Raw genomic sequence first — 20441 nt, 5'->3', positions numbered from 1 at the left:
CGAAGCGCTCCAGCACGAGGCACAAACGAGTGTCCCGGTGGTGTTTGACTACGAGACGACGCTTACGACAATGACAGGAAACGCCAAGAGCCCCACCCCAAAGGGGATTCACCACGAATACAAAAAACTTTCAGTAAGAGGCTGTCACAGAGCAGAAACGTTCCCTTTTCACAATTTTCAAGTAACCCATTTTGACACGATGGAAGCCCGGTTTCATGCACGAGCCATGTGTCCAGAGATCTTATCAGGGCTTTTCGGTCGACAAACCGGCCTATGGGGAAACGCATTAGTTTTTTTGACAGGACGCCATCGGTCCCACCAAGGAAGCTGTCACTTTAAAAAAAGGATCAGCCGGAGCAAGGGAATTTCTTTCGTCCAATAAAACAAAAGACACTCACCTGGTTGCCAAAGTTGCTGAGGCTGTCCTCCATATCCTGGGTCGATTTCTGTACCATCACCATTCCCCCGTGAGCCTGGTCATTCCCAAACAACCCCAGTGCCAGCGCACCACTGCAAATGGAAAACAAAAACTGCCCGTCAGTGCAAAACGCAGGGGTTACCTATACATTGCGTTCCACAAAGAGTGTCATTTGGACCATAAGATGCCTTTTTCTTTGCGTTTCATTAAATAAATTTTCTGTCACAGAACAGCAGCTTCAACAGCATGAGAATGCCGAGCTTGTTAACCCATATTTTTCTCACAAACGATAAGTTAAATGCAGCTAGGGGATCGCCACTAGCCTCATAAACTATAAGACTAATCGCACAAGGTGCAAATTTAACGCCGCATATTTTATAGTAACAAGGTATATTTTACCTCGCTGCACTGATTGCACGGTAAAATACAGAGAATGCGCGATTTCTTTCCATGCAAGCCGAAATGATGCGTGGCTTAGTTACAAAAACAAAGTTGGAAAAAGTGGATTTGCAAATAGTATACCATAGCGTGCCATTATATGAACTCTACAAACAGTATTTTTCAATTTTACACGTTCTGGTTCATATTTTCTTGTTCGCATTTCATTTGACACCGATAGTACCTAGGCGACAAGATAAATTATGATACACAAACCGTACTGACAGAAAAGCAACTGCACTTTCCTAAATGTCTTCCAATAGAAGACTGTCACACCTTTGCATTCACCTTTCAATCTGCCTCAATGCTCAATTTTTAGATAACTCCTTCCAGGATTTTCATGGCCACAAGCCATCGCGACTGCCTCTCTACGACATTTCTCATCCCCCCACCAGCTGCTGAACACAAATACAAGTGCTTAAGAGAACCAGACTCCCGTTAAGCTGAACAGATATCAACTAACAACTTACAGGACTCAACCAATTCACCACCACCAGATTCTGACCCAGAGTCTTCGTGCCGTCAGGCACATAACTCTCTTTCGCCCTCTGAACTCTGGTGCTATCATCTAATAAGATGCACGCCCATCGCAATAACAGTCATGATCACAAAACAACTGAGCCCCCCGCCCAGACACTAACCAGCAGAGGAGCGCGAAGAGCGCCAGCGTCCACTTGAGCGGGGTGAGCCGGCGCTTCTTCTTGAGCCCCGAGTCGCAGCAGCGGCAGAGGAAGAAGATCAGGAACGCCAGCAGGGTCAGGATGAGCCAGAAGCCCGGCACCGCAATCAGGATGCCCAGGCTCTGCGGGGATCAGAGATGAAAAGGGTGAGTAGTTCCAGGTGATGTCAACTGAGACACGCTGGAGACTGTGGAAGAAGAGCTGCTCACCTCGAGGTAGACGTTGCTGCTGGGGTCGAAGGTGGAGTTGACGGGGGAGAAACCGATATCGACGTGCGGCACCGCGTGGAACAGGTCGGCCACCATCGACACCTGGTAGCCCTCGTGCAACGCCATCGTCTCGCTCGCAGGGGCCGAGGCTGCGCCTGCTGGGCAGCGTCACCGTCTGCGTCGCCACCACAGGGGGGAAGCGCTGCTTCATCATCCCAACTCCCGTTTTACACTTCCTCAACATTTGCGCTGCACAGGCAGGAAGGCAAAAAGTTACGTTGCCAAAAAAAATCCCGGGTCATCCCCAGTAACGTGAAACCTGGGGGAGGGCAAAGCACGCAGTGTATAGTAAGTGTATTCCTGGCGCCTTGGCATTTTTGGCAACAGAGATGAAACCGCTGAGGGGTAGAGGTACACAGCTTTGCTGTAAAAGTCGTGTCTTTGAAGCACGAAGCACTCTTGCGCAAGGTGTAAACGAGTGCCCCGGTGCTTTTTAGTACACGTTACGTTCTAGTGCGCGGCATAAATGGGTTTCCAGGTGTTTTACTACCGTGACTACATGCGACGACGACGACAGGATAGGCCAACAGCCCCAGCCTTAGCCTAAGGGCTTCGCCCCTAAAAGTTGGACCCCTTCAGCCGCTCAGTACCAGTTTTCTTTTACTTGGCAGTTAAAAAATACACACATTTGACATAACTGCACTTTCACACTGCACATACATCTACAATGCAGCAGACACCATTAAGCAACTGTTTTGTCTGCGACTCGGCATTCCAACTTGAACCAAACAACTGGCACGCAGAACCGTATATTGAGTGGATCAAGCACAGCGTTGTCAGCACGCCATGTGTTGCCTGCTTTGCGCCGCAGGACATTTCATTTTGGACTTACCAGAACTGCTGAAAAGCAGCTCTTCTACGTTTTACTTTCTTTTGCCCAAAGAATTTCAATTGCAACAGAAACCCCGGAGTGTTCACAAACTGCCAAAAACTGGCAAATAAAAGAGAGCCGTCATTTAGGCCCAGTTTGCTCCACATTTTGCTTCGGCCCACTAATACACTCCCAAACCTGTTCAACTAACAGCCTTGGGATTGCCACCGACACCCTAAGGTAGTGTGCAACATCCATATATTTATCACAAATTTCTGCACAACTATTCTTCACGCGATAAGCCTAAATACCCCACATTCTACTTTTAGAAGCCTCCATTATACAAAAAAACAAACTAATAAACTAGTAAGCGCAAGAGTGCCAATGCATTTTACCAGAATGTACCTTATTGTCAATACACTCTACAAAACATTGGTGCTAACTTCACAGACCAGGCAGCTGCTGTAATATATACCAAGATTTGTGTAATCAAATTTCGTCTGTTTCTTTCATTCACCAGCACCCATTCGCATGCTAAGCCAGTGGGCCTGCTATTTAACTGTAACCAGGCTTGTACATTGGTGCAACTCCAGCAATCTTGTTGCCTATGACACAGAATCAGCAAGGCCGAGAGCTTAGTGCAATATGTCGCAATGCATTCCGCTGAACTACAAGTGTAAACACCTCCACTCATACCGGAACCTGAATGGCATAACTCAGTGCATAAAATAAGACGTACAGATACTCCCCAAAGAAAACAACTAGACTGACTTGATGTTTCCTCACCGCTTCTGTTACTCCCCCCCCTTCCCCCCTCCTCCCAATATTAGAGTTAATTCATTACAACGAGCCATTCAAATGCTATAGAATTGGCGCTAGAAGCAAAGCTACTATTGTCTAGGTTTACAAGCTAAAGACAGACATCTACACCAGCAAATCGCAGTTCAATTGGTGATTCCTAAACTTAAGTGCACACCAACAAGTACAATGTATGAATTCCGTAACAACGTCAACACCTATGCAATGAGGTTTCCAACACTAAGCAGCAAGATGCATTGCCAAGAACGAAGGCAATAAGCAACAAGACAGTCAGACAGCAATGTGCAACAAAAACAAAAGAGAAAGTAAAATTAACGAAAACTACCACACTACATGCTTACATATACCTACTAGCTTTGGTAGTGTTATTACCAATCATCAATATAATCAGAGGACTTACTTCCCCTATGCAATTTTACCTCATTTTGTTATTTCCGATCCGGATGAATGAACCTGAACTGCCCTTGGTTAACAATAGCTTCAATGAGACACTGCTTGATGGATGTGCCATTGTAACGGCAAGAATTGCTCCTAGCTTACGAGAACACATTACTCAAAAAACAATTGTAACCATTCTACATATTGCTTCATTCAATAACACACCTCAAACAGTTAAATATTTTTCTTTCAGAAGTGTGTTTGGTTTCACCTCCAGGTTTGTTCACGTCAAATGTGTGTCTACAACAGGCCTGCAAAATTATGTGTACACGAATGGACAGAAGTTATCCAACAAGAAAAAAAAACACTAAATCATAGACTATCAAACAGCATGAACCAAAAACAAATTTTAATTATTAGAGGAGCAACAACAGGTGATAAAAAACAATGCTGCAGTTATGAATCTGAACCATTTGCGGCAATCATCAACGGTGCACAACAAAATTGGCAGTCCATGTTCACAAAATGTCGATCACCTTTCTTTCAATTTTGTATACTTATTAAGCGCAACAGCAGCAAACCCCCAGCCCTGCAGCTTTACATACCAAAAGTGTGTGTGCGAGTGCGTGTCATATTTTCAAGCAAGCCTGAAACCCACAACAAAAAACATCCCTCAATGCATTGTTTTATTTTTCGGGGGGGGGGAGGGGAGAGGGGGGAGGTAAATTTGCCGCACGTGCACAACATTTTGACTCAGCACACCGACCTCGTCTCCGCTAACATCTAAATAAGGAGGTCGGTGAGACATCTTTCCCTTCACAACGCGCCACCCCGGAGCGCGCGTCTCGAAAGCGCGTATGACGCATTAACTGGAGAACTTCCGCCCCGTGCGGTAGCACTGGCGTTAAAATCGCCCCATACATTCCTTGCAAAACAATTACATCACGTTCTGCGAGATAATGAACTGCAACCAAAAACGCCGATTAATAAAAACCGCTTATTTCGAGAAAAGCGTACTCAAACGTTGCTGTTCATACTTTCGGTTTATCGGAACTCGTGGAGACCGCGCAGCGATACAATGGGGCCCTCGTTCAAAGGGCTCAACTCTTCCGCTGTCAAGACGTCAGTTACCTTGACGAGTCGGCCTAACCCGTACCCTACGATAGAAGGGACTCGTCAAAGTCACACGGGTAACGTCCCAGCAACCTACCGTGGGTCGTCGAAAAAGTTGTCGACAGAAGAGGTTGCGCAATAGTTTGGTTCTAGCGATGCAGCAGACGATCTTTTCATTGAGTGGCTCATTACGAAACACAGGAAACATCGCGGAGGCGTAGATATAGGCTTCAAAAAAAAAATAATAATAATAAGAAGAGGCGAGCTCGCGGGGGCGGCCAGAGGCGAGGACAATCAGGTCACATATGAGAGGTCGACGGCAAACGCTCCCGAACAAAGCGTTCCTTTTGGGCGTTATCTGGAGCAGGCGGCGGCACACTTGCATCTCAGCGCGCCAAATGCGGCCTTGGGACGCTCAGAGCGCCGCGAGCTTACGCAAACGGCTCAGTTATGTGCGTGCAGGCGTAGATAGGCGCCTCGAAGTCATCCCCCGGATGCATTCGCAAGTCCCGCTCGTGAGGCGAACGACGGAGGCATATCTACAAGACATATCGCGTAGCTTAGTCCGCAACGTCGGCACCGGACACGGCACAAGTACTGCTCCACGCTAATTCGTGTGGACTCCCGGGTGAATTCAAATTTCAGTGTTTTAACGCGCCGAAGATAGGCCTGGGCTATGAGGAACGCGCTCCGAATTTCGATCACCTGGGGATATTTAACGTGCGCCGAAACATAGCCGAATAATTTCGACAACCTGGGGATCTTTATTACAGTGCGCCGAAACATAACCTCCTTTATGGCCCAAATATCGACACACAGACGGTTGAATAAAAGCGAAAAACATTGATGGGAAAGGATCGTTCTATCGTTTCGTTTTTGCATACTGAACGGTTGGCTCACCGCAGCGAGCAAGATTTGAAGAGTGCACATTACAGCGTGAGGTCAGGCGAGCGCGTTCTTCGTAGCCCAAAACGAAAACATCGCGCACGGCCCGGGCACAATCAATACAGCGGGATTGGAAACGGCGAGAGGTGTTCTGGGAGAAAGACATAAATAAAACGAAGCCCGCGACACATCCTCGCGCGACGATTAGCGCGAGAGCGGCTCACAGGAACAAAGAAATTAGGAGGACGAGGTGGTACGTACGCGGCGAGACGGAAACCGTGGAGAAATAAGCCCGTCCACCAACGTTGAGCGCGGAGCGCTGGCGATTTGCAAAGCAGATTTCGGGGGCCCCGAAGGCATGGGTTATTGGATGGACTAACCTGTGAACTTTATAGCGGTCGAAAAAGAGAAGGCGGGGGAAACGGAAAGGCGAGTTTGTTGCAAATATCGCGCTTTCGTAACGCGGTAGCCGCCCTGGGGAGCGCGAGGGTCGGAGCGCAAGCCCGGCCCAACATGTATCGACCCGGAGCTCCCGAACTCCATTGGCCGTCCCACACTCGGCGCGCAACATTTTTTCCCAGCTGAGGGAATCTGTAGACGGGGTGGGAGCCATCAAAGTGTTTGTCCGCTGGCGACAATTTTTTCTCGCGGCGCGAGCTCCATAACCTCCCCGTACAAAAGGTTTCGAAAACCGACGACGCATCGGTCGCTCGGCAAAGGAGCGCCCGTCAAAAAAATGGAAGCGACGCAGACATTTTGGGAGCACGTCCGAAAGAAAAAGGAACCGAAACGGGAGGGGGGAAAAAAAATCTGGACAACGGAGGCTTGTTCCGGAGGGACTCACCGCTCGAAGAATCGATGGCTGTGACGCGAGGCGAGAGATCGCGAGCTTTTGCCGCGACGAGGTCGGTAGCTTAGCCGTCGCGCGTCATAGCCGCGGAGTCCTTGCTCACCGACCCGGGAGCCGAGCGTCGTTGTTCCGTCGCGATGTTGGGCGTTGCGGCCAGGCTGGCTGCGGCTGCGCACAGCACGGGGACGCTCGGAGAAAGGCTGCCCGTGCGCAGGAAATTGGTTATCCGGCGATTCCTCACATAGTCCCGGTTTTCCGCGATAACCACCGCGCCGAGCAGAAACAACACCCGCGGCGTCCGTGCGGGAGGGACCGCCCAGAGCGAGATTTCACGGAGGAGGAGGAAGAGGCAGGGGGAAAAAAATGCGGCCCTGTGGAGCCTACGGCTTCAAGGAGGAGCTTTGGGTAGTTCGTTTGTGTCCCGCTAGGGAAACAAAACCGTGGTTTGCAGTGTTATTTCGTAGCGCTAGCTACGCCCCCATAATTGATTGTCAAACTATTTCTCTAGAAGAGAGTAAACATTGCTGGTAGTCATGGCGATGCGGTCGATGCTATGAAGTAAGGGTACACTTTTTGAGACGCCGTGTGATAGGTTTTTCTTAGTCGAATTTTAAAAAAGGGAGTAGGTAGGTTTCATTAAACATTATCAGAAGGGTATACTGTAAAAGTAAAACAAAGTGAAAGTGCCACGCTCAAAGGTGCGAGGGAACTAATCAGCCGAAACACATTTTTATTTGTTTCTTGTTCACTCTTCTTTTCCCTTCACTGGAAACCTGCCCGCCAAAGACAATAAGCCCTCATTGGAATAACGACCGCTCGCTTATTACGAATGGATGCAGCCGGACCGTGCCTCACTCGAGCAGTTCTCCAGTGGTCTGCACTAAATTTCTAATGCACCTGCTCTTAAAATGCATTTATGTAGCTGGATAATGACATTTGTTCTGGAGCATTTCATTCTTACTTTGGATGTTAGGAGTTAGACCACACTATTTATAGACTTTTGTGGCGAATGGTCAGCCGTGTTGCCTCATTTACCATAAATTAGAAATAGGTATCTTTTTTTTTAAATGTTGCAACGAGATTAGGTTTTCAGGCTAGAGTTGAAGACGTTGAAAAGTTAATCATCATAGCAGGATGACACAATATTTACCTTCTGCAGCCACGATACTTTTAACTGTGGCATACAGCACTGCATGGGCTGGAATTTCTAGGCACAGCCCAACCCAGCCCGGTACAGACACGGTCCAGGCTTGGCCCAAGCCCAACAACACATTGAGATGAAAGCCCGGCCTAAGCCCGATAAATTTTTAAAATATGAGCCCGAGCCCAGCCCGGGCCCGAGAGCGTTTCATAAAATTTGCTTGAGCCCGCCAGACTGTTTTTAAAAACAGCCCAAGTCCGACAGACTCTAAACATGAGCCCGAAAAAGTTTAGTGTCTTTAACCTAAAATTAAGCTTGGAGAGTATACTGAATTTAAATTTGTTTTAAACTTTCAGCTATCTTTGTACGACATAATATCCTGACTTGGAAAGTGTATTTTCGAGAATCTCGGTGAAATTTGCACTTCATTTGTGACAGTATTCGAACACAAGGCAAACCGAGGATCGTTTAAATGGTGCTGAGAAAAGTGGACAAAATGTTTGTTTACGCATTTCTTGAACAGATATTGCTTGTTTAATTCAATTTGTTTCACAAAGTTGTCTACTGATAAGTTTATTTTTATTGGCAAAAAATAAAGTGTAGATAAAGTGTAAATAAATTGTAAGAAAGACCCAGGGGTACGTTAGCTTATCTTTGGTGGTATGGTCTGCCCCATGTGCAACGTCCAAGTCACATTCGTTCCTGTTTTTTTTGTTTTTTTCCTTTTGAAAAGCTGGAGAAAATGACAGTCATGTACTCTACGACCAGAGTGCTCTAGTTTTCTGACCCGCTCTCTCCCACTATGCTGATGGAGCGCATATGTTTTCCTTTATCGACTTGAAGACTTTCTATGAGCAATACGTCATTTTGTTATTTTTTTGACGGCGCCGTAGTGACTGCACTTCGCTTTTAGCCCGGCCCGCGGGCCAGGCTGGGCATGTGTTTTTGGGCCAGTCCGGACCCTTTGCAGTGCACTACCGTGGCGTACACCTACAATGGGAGAACGACAACATCACTTCTGCAGAGATAATATATGGAGAGCATACCCAAACCAGAGATAAAACAGCCAAGAGAACAAGTTCTGTTGTATAAAACATGTATATTTCGCTACAAGTCCACAGTATTTTCACAGCACATAAAAAATAGTTCCTATCTCTCTCTAACCATGCCTGGTGTGACCTGGCACAGCGAAACCTCGAACAAACGTACCTGCACTGGCCGTATGTTGGCTTATTAAAAAGTAGCCAAGTCAAGCCACAAGCCAGCAATTAAGATATATTGCTGTCGCTAAATACGAACCAGTGCCTTGGATGTAGTAGTTTCCCACTGCCGCGAGATATGGCTTTTAACGAGGTTTTACTGTATTTGCTTGGCTTTCGTACAACGTTCAGTAGCTGATGATGACGACTTTCAAAAAACAAAAGGCAACAAAAACCGGAAAAATTTGTTCAACAAAGGCGTAACAATTACAGAAAAACAACAACACACACTAAGATATGTTAGTTTAGCGCACGCTAGTGAGGGGTAGAAAAGCACTGTTGTTTCATTTCTGGCCCCCATAGCAACAGCTTTGTTCCCTAACACGTGAGTAATGGCACTAGATAAGAAACAAGTTTCAGTATGTCATACACTTTTACGATTGCTTTTACAAATTGTTCGAAACAATGCTCCGAGCGGCCGATACTGCCAACATGTCCATAAAATTAAGGTAAACGCTTCATCCTGAAATTCCTTACACAAGTTTTAGAGCAAAATGGAGAGACGAGCTAGTCGGTAAACAGCCATGAATGAAACTTAAGCGCAAACTTAAGGGGGCACGCTGGTCTTATAAACTTTTTTTTTTTGCTTTCCAGGCAATTTTGACGAAACTTCATGGGCTTGTTCAGTGTTTTTGGGTGAAAATCAAATATCTAATTAGTTTAGATATATGCTAGCTAGTTTCGGAGTTCATTCAAAATTTTCCTTGATTGTTCTTGAGAACAATAGGAAAAATCTGCTCAAAAAAAGATTACCAGCAAGGCATGAATAGATACCAGAAGTTGTGAAGACTGAAATGTAGGAAGCAGTTTCTTTTTTTGTTTGTTTGTTTTGCAATCACATACACGTTTACATCAATTCTAAATTCAAGGCCTTAACTACTCCTGCTAACCAATTAACGCTAGTTAAAGGGGAGACGCGGGTCTTAGAATCCCAAAATTTGGCCAAAAAAATCGATTTTTCAAAATCGCCATTTTCGGAAAGTAGAGCTATTTTTTCTCGCGGTCAGCCAAATATCCAGACCCAGGAGTACGTAGTTGAGCCACAATATCAATTTATAGCACCGATGACTGCTAAAATCGGCCAAGATTCGACGCGAAAATAGCATTTTTTCGACGACTCGCCGCTCGGGTTCTACAGGCACTATCGCGTCCATCTTGGTCTCATTCGGCCCGTAAGAAATTACTTAATTAGGCTCCAGTATTTTCTTCATAACTCAAAAAATAATTACGCCACATGAAAACTAATTACATATTTGAAATGAGGAAAACACACATGCCCAGTGATTTTCATTATCATAGACCAATTAATAAAAAAGTTCATTTCAAGACCCTCATCTCCCCTTAAACAACTACTGAAACACAAAATGCAAAATCTGTTTCCCATATTGCATGGTTTAAACATTCAGCTTCACAGTGCAAAAGAAATTATCTTCCTAGCTGCACTACATGCTGGGATGTACCTCTCGAGAATTTTGTATTACTGCGATACCGCTTGCAGCGGAAAAGTGGGGCATTGTGCGAAAATTGTTATTTCTTTGTTGAAATCGAGCCTCTATGGCTTTTATAAGTACCTGGTACTGTTTCACGAACGAAATTTTCGGAGGAAAAACTGTGCAAATCAAGAGAAAAGTGATACCTAAAAATATGCTTTTTCGGGCAATTTTTTTCGTTTTCAAAGACACATATGTTCCCTGAAGCGTTAATGTCGTTACCCTTTCTCGTCCCTGTGTCAGTTTGCGCTTAAATATCACTCAAAAAAGTTTTAGAGGCTACGATGGCTATTCGGCGCTTCCAGCGATCTATTTCCCGGGCCAACCAAGTGAGCCATTTGCACTTTGTAGCGATATAAAGCTTGACACAAGGTCTAGCCGTTTCAGCGTCACCGAGAGAATTGCACATACCGGAACAGACACACCGCCAACCCAATCCCACAAATCTCGTGAGCATCACCAAGTCTTGGCAACTATACAGCTTCCAATACAAGTAAACATGGCACAAGCATATCTAACAAAGAACCTTATTTAGAAGCGAAAACAAAGTTATACTCGTGCTACATGTGCATGAAAAATGACATTAAAGTGTTTAAGGCCTTAAGATATCAAATGACATTATTTGGGCGGGCTGTGCTACACACGAAAACGCAAAGGCGTTTAAATGTGTTAGGCATGATGGTGATAATGACCAAAAAGAGAAATGCACTCACATTTTAGAAGTTTATAGTGTAGAGAAAAACGTCTTACAATAGTTAAAAATGTTTTTTGTGAAAGAAAACATTATTAGAAATAGAGTTTTCTAATAAATAGTGTGAGCAGTTTTTAAAAGTTGCTTCAGCAGCTGCCGTTGCCTGCCAGTGGTAGCCAAATCCAAAAAATTCAAAACAACGAGTAGCACGATGTTTCGCCTTTTGCCGCTGTTTTTGTGAATTTTGTCTTCTTCAGAACTTCGCCAGTAAAAGTGCACAAAAAATCGTCTCATTTCGAAGTTCAGCTACATTTCCACGTCAACACTCTCGTGCTGAGAGTTTCGTTGGTTTCACTTGGTGCTCATCGCGTTCGAGAGTAGGCAGGTTTAAAAGGCGTTAGTGAAGGCGAATGGGTTGTGCGGAACTCCTTAAACCAAAACTGACATTGCAGCAAATGGCATTAGATTTTTGTGTAAACCAGCGAATTAATGGCATTAAAACTTAAGGCATTAGACACTTAATGTCGTTTTTCGTGTACGCGTGGCACGGGCATTATTGCCTCAACAAAAACCAAACACGGCATCAAGAATGGTCAGTCTCACATGGCACGACTATGACGGACAACACCACACTCAGATGCTATGAGCAAAAGACACTATGTACACGATGCTACGAAAATTCGATGCTTGCAACCTGTGCACATGGCGCAGATTCATGTGATATGCATTACGTCAAGCGCCTCTTCGACTTATTACTGGGACAGACACATTCAAGTTGCCATAAGCACTAGAAAATGCTGCGGCTTTTTTTTTTTCCCCTCTGCTATACCTAAAAATAACTGTGCAATACTACACTGACACATTCAAGCACAACCTACTCACATTTAAAAGTGCGCTTACTGCACTATGTGCTCATAGTTTTGTTGTTGAAAGAGCAAAGACAATGCATTCAGCAAACACGCAGTCATGAATCCAGTATGCAGGACAGAACCAACAAAACACTAGCAACTTTGATCGAAAAACGCAATAATGTTTTTGCGTATAAATAAAATATAAAAAAAACCAGGATGCAGCAATGTCACCTTTGATCAAAAGTAGAGCTATAATGTGGAAGCGTTCTACTCACAGCTGACTTTGTCTGTAGCAGACAATAAATAAAGTCGAAGACATTATTTGATCGTCGGAATAACACTCAAAGCCCACATTCTGCGTTTCGAGATTTACTGCTAGTAACGCAAAAATGCCGAAGTGAAAGAAAAAAAAAACGCTTCCTGTGGCCAGAATTCAACCTAGGTCACCCGCATTATGAAACCGTTGTCAATCCGATTGCTCCATATCGAAATGATCGAAGCGTTTTGGAAAACTTCAACAACAACCAACGAATCCGTCACGACAAAGCTCAGTGTTCAACCATCGTCGTCGTTTGATGGCGGGGTGCATGATTTTCAAATTTCTACTCTCGATAAACCATTAATGTCACATGATTAGCGTCGTAGGCTATGACGTTATCAGGGTGGAATTTAGTTCACCGTAAGGACGTTTTTTTTCTTGTAGGAACTGACCTTCGAAAATGCAAAGCTGACAGCAACCGCAAAATAAGTAAAGATTTAAATTTCAAAATTTCAAGGACGGGGATAGATATTAATTGAAGATAGAGATTCAACCTCAATTCTCAACCTTTGTGGCACCCTTACTCTAGTAGGCTAGAAGGCAGCCACCAAAAACAAACTAAAGCTCTAGACAAATGAATTCGGCTCTAGGCAAGTGAAGCAAAACATTAACACTACTCAAGCAAGTTAGCTTGGGCTCAAATCAGAGCTAAACAAGCTCATTCCAGTGCCCCTGTGGCTTATAAACCAAGCATTGTATACTGATGCAAAGAAATAGCACAGGACAAGCAAAGCAACAAGACACGATGAGGTCGTATTCTAAGTGCAGACCCAGAACAACACTGGTTCAGCTCTGATTTCTCGTAAGTACACTCAACGTGCACTCGCAAGTTACAACAACTACCCAACGACTTGAAACATGAAAGGAATAACAGATTGGAATGGAAGAGGCGAGTCACAGGCATATAACTGGAGTGGCCTCCTCACTGTCGCACCAAAAATATTGACTGTAAAACAGGGTTATTCACAATAGACAACACTACACAGTGTAGAATACGTCTATCGACATGCCACACACATTTGGACACCACAAGCAACGAGAAAAGAGAGACAAATAATCTGGCGACATAATGAACATTAACGCCTAGACACTTCGCTGACTACGCGACACTCACACGCTATAGTTGGGGAGCTACTATCTACGTTTGAGTTTGTGAACAAAAAGAAAAATGATTGCACTAAGTTCCTAAGCTTGAACGTCAGTACCTCATTTTTGTGTGATCATTTTGGAAGCGTGAAGCTTACGAAGGATGCAGTAATGACAGTGTTTAGCGAGATTTCTTTTTCGTGGAATGGTCAGAAGGCACGTGACGGAATATGAGAACGCGTTCGTCGGAGCACGAGGACCTGACTTTGAAATGCCTTGAAAGTAAACGGTGCGAGCCCCTTTTAATATACAATTGATGCTGTTATAACTTGCTTGAATGAAACGAAATTTCAGCTTGCTAGTAATGAGAGCGTTAGGCTTAACAATATCCGTTTCATTTTCCCAAGTTCTACAAGAATGATAACACAAGGGTGTGTGGAAAACGAAGAATAGTAGTTAATTAATAAACTTAGCCCTGCTACGTGTGAAAGCAAAAGAGTGCGTGTAGACAGATTGCAGTATTGCTGCACCAATTTTTACAACACGTTTAAATTCATTAGGATATGTAGGAGGTGAAATTACCACTGAGTGAAAATATTTCAACGGGCTAATGTAATTACCGCAAGGGCATACATGAACAACATCTGCGTCAAAGAAGCTAGCCACAAGGATATTGCCAAATGATATACAAAACCAGTGATACGCTGGTATTAGTGTAAAAGTATTTGCGTTAAAGTGTCAGCTGCTAACTTTCGTGAATGGCATTCGAATCAAACTCAAGTTAACCTTGTTCGACAAAAATGACACTCAGATACTGTCATAAACTGGGGGTTTATGATACTTTCATAAACTTATTATGACAGTATCATAAACTGTCATGATACTGTCATAAACGTTTATGATCATAAATGTCTATGATACTATCATACTGTCATAAAGGTTTATGATACTGTCATAAACTTATTACTGTGAATTTAGATGATGGCAACAGCTGCTTGCGGTATTGTTAAGATTATCACTTACAGAGTGAGTGGGATTTTCGCTGAGAATATTTCAGTATCGCACTGTTCAATTATTTTTATGCCGTAGCATTCGCAACTGATGCCACCTCATTACTTCAACATCATTACAAAATTTGGCACCACCGGAACTTTTGACACATCTTCGAATTCTGCGAGTATTAGAGTTTGAGAGTACGAATGATGATTGACTGCACAAGGTAAAGATTGTCTCCTTGGTGAGTTGCTTTTGTGCCTCAAAGCTTTCGCCACTTAGTGGCCAGCCTTGGAACTAACAGATACGGGTCTCCTTCCCGTACACCACACATTCTGATGTGCCAATAAGGCCACCGGGTTCACCATGAGCACATATACCCCAAAAATAAGGTGTTACCCCAACATCTTGCGAGATCGCCTTTTCAAACAGAATTAAAAAAAAAAACAAGCATTCCTTCTACCGAACCCCAATGTAGGCTGCTACACTAACGGCTGATAACAGAATAATCTACACAGAATTTTTTGGCTTGTTAATGCTAGACTTGAACTGCAAATTTATTTTGCCACAGGTAACATGGTTGACATTGCCTGACCTAACTGATGTGATTTCTAATTTGTTGCTGCATCGTCCAAAATGAAGTTACGGGGCCCCTCGTTTCGAATTTAAAGGAGCCATGAAGACAAAATACAAGTTCGGCTTATTAGAAAGACTGCTTAGTCCCGATAACAATGATACCAATATCATCGCAATCTTCGAAAAAATAACGGAGATATTAAAGAAAACGTGTGAAGCAGTCGCGACCCCCTAGCCAATTTCCCGCAACTTTTCTATGACGTCACAGAACCTTGTTTGTGCGATTGGCGGCCGCCTAACTGACCTGTCGCAACGACACATGACTGGACGTCTGTAATGGGGCCTCTAGTTCCATTTGACCGCATCACTTGAATGCTAACGTGCAGTTAACGCACTGAAAATTTAGTTTTATTGTTGGCCCGTATAACGTCATTCTTGCTCATAACACGTCACTGTGGCGCAAAATTTGAAAGTTTTTAAATACTTCTTGCTTTTTTTTCGTTACAAAGACATCTTTTGTGGCTGTGATGGAGCTGAGTGAGATACTGAATCCTAGTTCTTTCAAATTAAACGAAGTTGTATTTTCTCTTCATGGCTCCTTTAAACAGTGCTGAACAAGACAGGGCACGAAAGCCAAATGACACTTAATGTCTACCATTTAGTTATGATGTTGAGTGCTGCACAGTAACTTCGTATTAATGGGGCCCTGAAACTGCTTGTTGAAATAGACATCTACGGCACTCGCAGCAAACTACGCACCAAAGTCAAACTTTTCTCTCCAACAATTTGAAGTTTAGGAATTTCTCAGGAATAAAGCATCCTCAATGGCTACCGCTAAGCTTTAAATCGGAACTACGATGTCAATGACAAGTTAGAAACAAGGACAGTTACACTTTTTTTCCCCTAATAAAAAGAAATTACAGGGAAAAGTCAAACATTCACTTATCCTATGTTTGTCATTCTGGGTGAAGTATTGCAAGTCTGGCACGTTGCATCACTCACAATGATCTACTGCCCTGAAACTTGTCAGAAAGACAAGCTCTCAAAGCTAGCGCTTCACGATCAACTGTCCAAGTGACATTTACAAAGCATTTGAACTACTCGGAATGCCGAAGGGTTAGGAGTTGTGTACCCCTCAAATACTACTGCAACCAGCATCAATTTAAATTGTAGCCCCAGGGCAAACTTTATAAAGTTGGAGTGCCTGTTTATACAAAAATTCTTTGAGAGGCAGTAATAGTTCCCTTGAATCTCCCAGTTCTGTAATTTGCGAAGTTCCGACAAGCACAGGAAAAAAAAAAGCCAGAGTTACAATTACTTTGAGGATTTCGAGAGTATAACGTGACTTGTATTCCTCCTTCCAATCTCTTGTTTGTTCCTTTCAGTCACCCGGTTTAACTTAGTGAAACAAAAGAAACGAATCACCGACTAGACAGCATTCCAAGTTTGCCCAAAAAAGGTCGACGATTGAGAATACCATAACAAAAAAATCGAGGAGTAGAAAACACCACAAATGCCCACTTTTCACATCAGGCACTTGATACCAACTACATCGTCCAGGAAAAAAACTTCTCCACTCACGAATGCCAACCTTGCTGCACCCAAGCCCCGTCGGCGACTACGTAAATCCTGGCACTTGCGTTAGATGAAACGTTTCACAGCTTACAAGGTCCCGTCGGCTCAAATGCCTAAGCCCCACTGGCTATGTTCAACGTCGGATCAGGCCAGAAAGAGCTCCAGCCGGACTCTCGGCACGAAGTCAACGCATCACACATCCGACCCGTCTTTGAGCGAGCGCCGACGCATCCAACGCGGAACGTCCAGAACTGTGCCGTCAGCGCGTCCACCCACTGTTCCAGCTCCCTGCCGACGAGGCGTGCGTCGTCATCGGACTGCGCTCGAAGAACGTCCCGGGTTTCGCGAGAGTAGCCGAGGTGCTCTTCGACCCTCGAGAGGTCATGGTCGATGTACGGACCACGCGGACCTCCGTTGACTGCCGAGGCGGCGGCCGGAGATGTCAGCTTCTTGCCACCGCGGTAGGCGACGGGAGACACCAAGAAACGCGTCTGGGCGACGAGCGACCATTCGTGGAAGAGGAGAACGGTCCAGGCACCGGGTCGCAGGGGCTTTCGGAATTCGGGACGGTGAAACAAGGTCTGCTGGCTTGGCTCGACTTGGATTTCGTACGATCCGGCTACCACCTGTGTTGAAAGGGTAGGTATTACTATAATAATACTAATAGTAATTCTAATCGTAATAGTAATACTATAGTAATGGTAATACAGTCTACGCCCGTTACAACGGACCCTCTGAATCCGGAAAAAAACGTCCGCTGTAGCCGAAGTATGCAGTATCCGACGGGGGGGGTATGAGCTCTACAGTGAGTACTTTGACCGATAATGCATGCATAGTATATACACTTTGTTCTTTCTACACGCCTGCAGCACCTCTGCACAGTGTTCGCGCGAGGGCAAAGAATCGCGTAAACACCGTTTCCAAAACTTAGCACCGGCACTTCGAAAAGGCCTAGCGCATGTGGTCAAGCGTGTAAAGACGCAAGATAAGCTGAGCAAATAACGCAAGAATATAACTAGGCGCAATTATAAACCAGCTATAAAACATCAGTCGTGCCCATCAGCATTAGCTAGGCTCTTTTAAATCCCCTCACGACGAGGCAGGTTTTCCCGAAACCGTTCGTCAAACAAATCGGATCGCTGCCTGACGTTCCCTCAAGGCAGATTCCACATTTTTAGCGATTTTATTCTGGTCATGAAACAGATGTAATGAAATAATCTGATGACGGTCAGCTGTAAAATCGAAAGTTAGACCAGTTGGACTGCGCACGGTTACCGGCAGATTGCACATAATGGATGGGGAACAACCCCTACTTGAGGCATTTCTTACCTTTTTCACCGAACGGAACGGGAACGATGCATGCGTGGGAATAATAAAAGCCGAACTTCACTGAACCCGAGTTTTTTATTACATAAAAAAACTGACGAGGGCAGACTCGCCTCCGAGTGCACCACTTCGAGTATTCGATTGCCCTGTTTTCAATCTCACCGGAGTCGCGTTTATCGGCAGCGGCCTTGTTCTTGATGGTACAGCGGACACTGTGCTTAGAAAGGCCTGTACTTCTGGCGATGTCAGCCTGTTTTTCCTCGTGTTCAACAGCGTTAATTACGCTTAATTTATCCGACAGTGAAATCAGCTACCCTGCCGCTCATGCCGCTGGTCGCACAAAAAAAAAAAAGCCACTGGCTTGGCTTGGCTGCGCCAACGACCCGGCTGCCAGCAATGTTGCCAGACATAATAGTTTTCTTGCCAAAATAAACGAAAAAGCACACCGGGCGCCGGCCCCGCGAAAGTCCGCTATAAACGTTCAGTCGAAACAATTTTCGCCTAAAATTTAGTCTGTTGTAGCCGATAGTCTGCTCTAGCCGGGTCCGTTGTGAGCGGAGTGGACTCCATTTAAAATGCATGGGTACCAGACAAACCAACAGAAATGGTCTGTTGTAACCGAAAGTCCGTTGTTGCCGGATCCGCTGTAACGAGTGTAGACTGTATAGTAGGAAGGAAGATATTACTATAAGCCAGGAAGACATATTTTCCTTACTATTAAAAATTAATGTTCAAGATCAAGTGGGGCTCACAAGTATGTATGAGCCGGAAAGAAACAAAAAAATCTTCAATTGATCCCACAAGAGTACTAACAGAGATTCTAATTGATTGATTGAAGAAATACTCAATTGGTTGGTTGATCGAATGGTTCATTGATTGAATTATCGATCAATCGGAAGTATTCATTCCTGGGCATCAAATCGGGGTTGTGAGCGTGAAAGCTATACTTAAACTAGGGATTAATTAACACCGCGTGAAGTCCCTTTAGCTCGAGCCAAAGTGCGGAAAACACAGCACATTATTAATTTTCGCCTACATCGCAGCGGTCAGGAGTCAAACCCACAAGCTCATGCACAGGAGAGCATAATGCATAATAATGTGCGTATTTAGTGCACAAGTACCCACATGACAGTCCAAGGACTATCTCGCCCAAATGAACATCTGTAGGTTAAGAACCCATTGCCCGCACACCTTGGCCGGGTCCACCCAGACGATGGTGACCGCCATCGACTGGCCGGAATGCCACGAGTGCAGGACCCCCGGCGACGATTCCGGCCCCATGATGCGGGCAAAGTCGCGGACCAACTGCTCCTTGGGGTCGTACTCGGTGCCCACGGAGATGAGCCGAAGCCGAGCCAAGGCCGGAGAAGCAGCTGTCCCCTGGCTGCCCGGCTGCCAGCCGCCCACTGGACCAAGGTGGGCCTCGAAGGAGACGCCACCAGCCTCGTAAGACACGAGCAGACCCTGTTGGAATGGACGGGAAAACTAAGCTACACATGCGCACGTTGGCACATAGACATAAGGCATGCCGACATTTTGGTTCATTGATTGACTGACCAAATGACTGATTGATTGGTTGGTTTGTTGATTGATTGAGTGGTTGATCGACTGATTGCCTAATTACTAACTGGTTGGTTGGTTGATTGTTTGGCTGACTGACTGACTTATTGGTTGAGTAACTGATTGGTTGGTTGATCGATTGATCGATAATGACGTACCCTTAGTAACAGGCTGATGACTTGTGTCATCTTGCCAAAGAAGCTAATGTAGCTATGTCACACTACTCTGAATTTAGGCACTGCCATTAGGTGCAGGCTAAAACTGAATTTTGCCAATTACAGGTGGTGTTACTATCCCGAATCAAAGCTGGCTTCATTGCATGGCACATGCCTTCCGGATCATTGACATTGCAGAAGCTATTTGCTCGTAAAGTGAGCCCAACGTGCCGGAAAAAAGTTCAACCAATGAGGGAACTAGCAAAACAATCACCTTTATTCCCAGATAGAAACGGCCTAAGCATAAATCAACATTGTGAGATTGTTTGTTACTGAATGAGAGTTAACTTATTTCGTCATCTTGCCTGTAGACCTGCACCAAAACTTTTTCTTTTATTTTATTCATTTATAGGAAACTCAGCAGAACCAGCTTTATCCTTCAATGCTCAAACTTCATATTGCAAAGGTGCACGACATTATCAGCTTTGGCAGTGGACTAAGGGTATTCAATGTCCAAGAATGTAATTTGCTGTCCATTTAAGGAATAAATAAATAAAAATCATGCACCTACCCATCTAACGATGACGATGGTTGAACACAAAGCTTTCTCATGATGGACTCTTTGGTTGGCCAATACCACACAGCTAGTATGTGTTACTCTGGAGGTACGCACCAGTTTTCTAGAATACCCACAACAACTCTCCGGTGTGCACTCTGTAGGCCTAATGTTTCGGTTTGGCATTCAGTGAGCAATTTTT

At 44.8% G+C, this 20441-nt stretch overlaps 2 protein-coding genes across 12 annotated transcripts in view; both read right to left on the bottom strand.

Moving 5' to 3' along the window:
* LOC144138045 (protein tweety-like) overlaps positions 1 to 7005 on the bottom strand; it is a 39399-nt gene extending 32394 nt beyond the window's left edge. For 6 of the 10 annotated variants that reach the window (XM_077670106.1, XM_077670107.1, XM_077670110.1 and 3 more), the window contains exons 1-4: positions 6656 to 7004; positions 1746 to 1920; positions 1498 to 1658; positions 399 to 510 (exon numbers count right to left, since the gene is read on the bottom strand). In XM_077670106.1, the coding sequence (XP_077526232.1) occupies positions 399 to 510; positions 1498 to 1658; positions 1746 to 1871 (399 nt within the window). In that variant the 5' untranslated portion in view covers positions 1872 to 1920; positions 6656 to 7004. Of the gene's footprint in view, positions 1 to 398; positions 511 to 1497; positions 1659 to 1745; positions 1921 to 6655 lie in introns of all 10 variants that reach the window. The other 4 variants (XM_077670103.1, XM_077670104.1, XM_077670105.1 and 1 more) reach the window with 2 other exon arrangements.
* A 1876-nt stretch (positions 7006 to 8881) lies between these two features.
* Oxt (Xylosyltransferase oxt) overlaps positions 8882 to 20441 on the bottom strand; it is a 35862-nt gene continuing 24302 nt past the window's right edge. For both annotated transcript variants that reach the window (XM_077670101.1, XM_077670099.1), the window contains 2 exons: positions 19160 to 19432; positions 8882 to 17268 (listed from right to left, as the gene is read on the bottom strand). In XM_077670101.1, the coding sequence (XP_077526227.1) occupies positions 16756 to 17268; positions 19160 to 19432 (786 nt within the window). In that variant the 3' untranslated portion in view covers positions 8882 to 16755. The remainder of the gene's footprint in view (positions 17269 to 19159; positions 19433 to 20441) is intronic.

The sequence above is a fragment of the Haemaphysalis longicornis genome, unplaced genomic scaffold (assembly GCF_048455015.1).
Source record: "Haemaphysalis longicornis isolate Haplotype H1 unplaced genomic scaffold, Haemaphysalis longicornis Haplotype H1 scaffold_5, whole genome shotgun sequence".
NCBI lineage: Eukaryota > Metazoa > Arthropoda > Arachnida > Ixodida > Ixodidae > Haemaphysalis > Haemaphysalis longicornis.
This window is presented reverse-complemented; position numbering and strand designations above follow the sequence as displayed.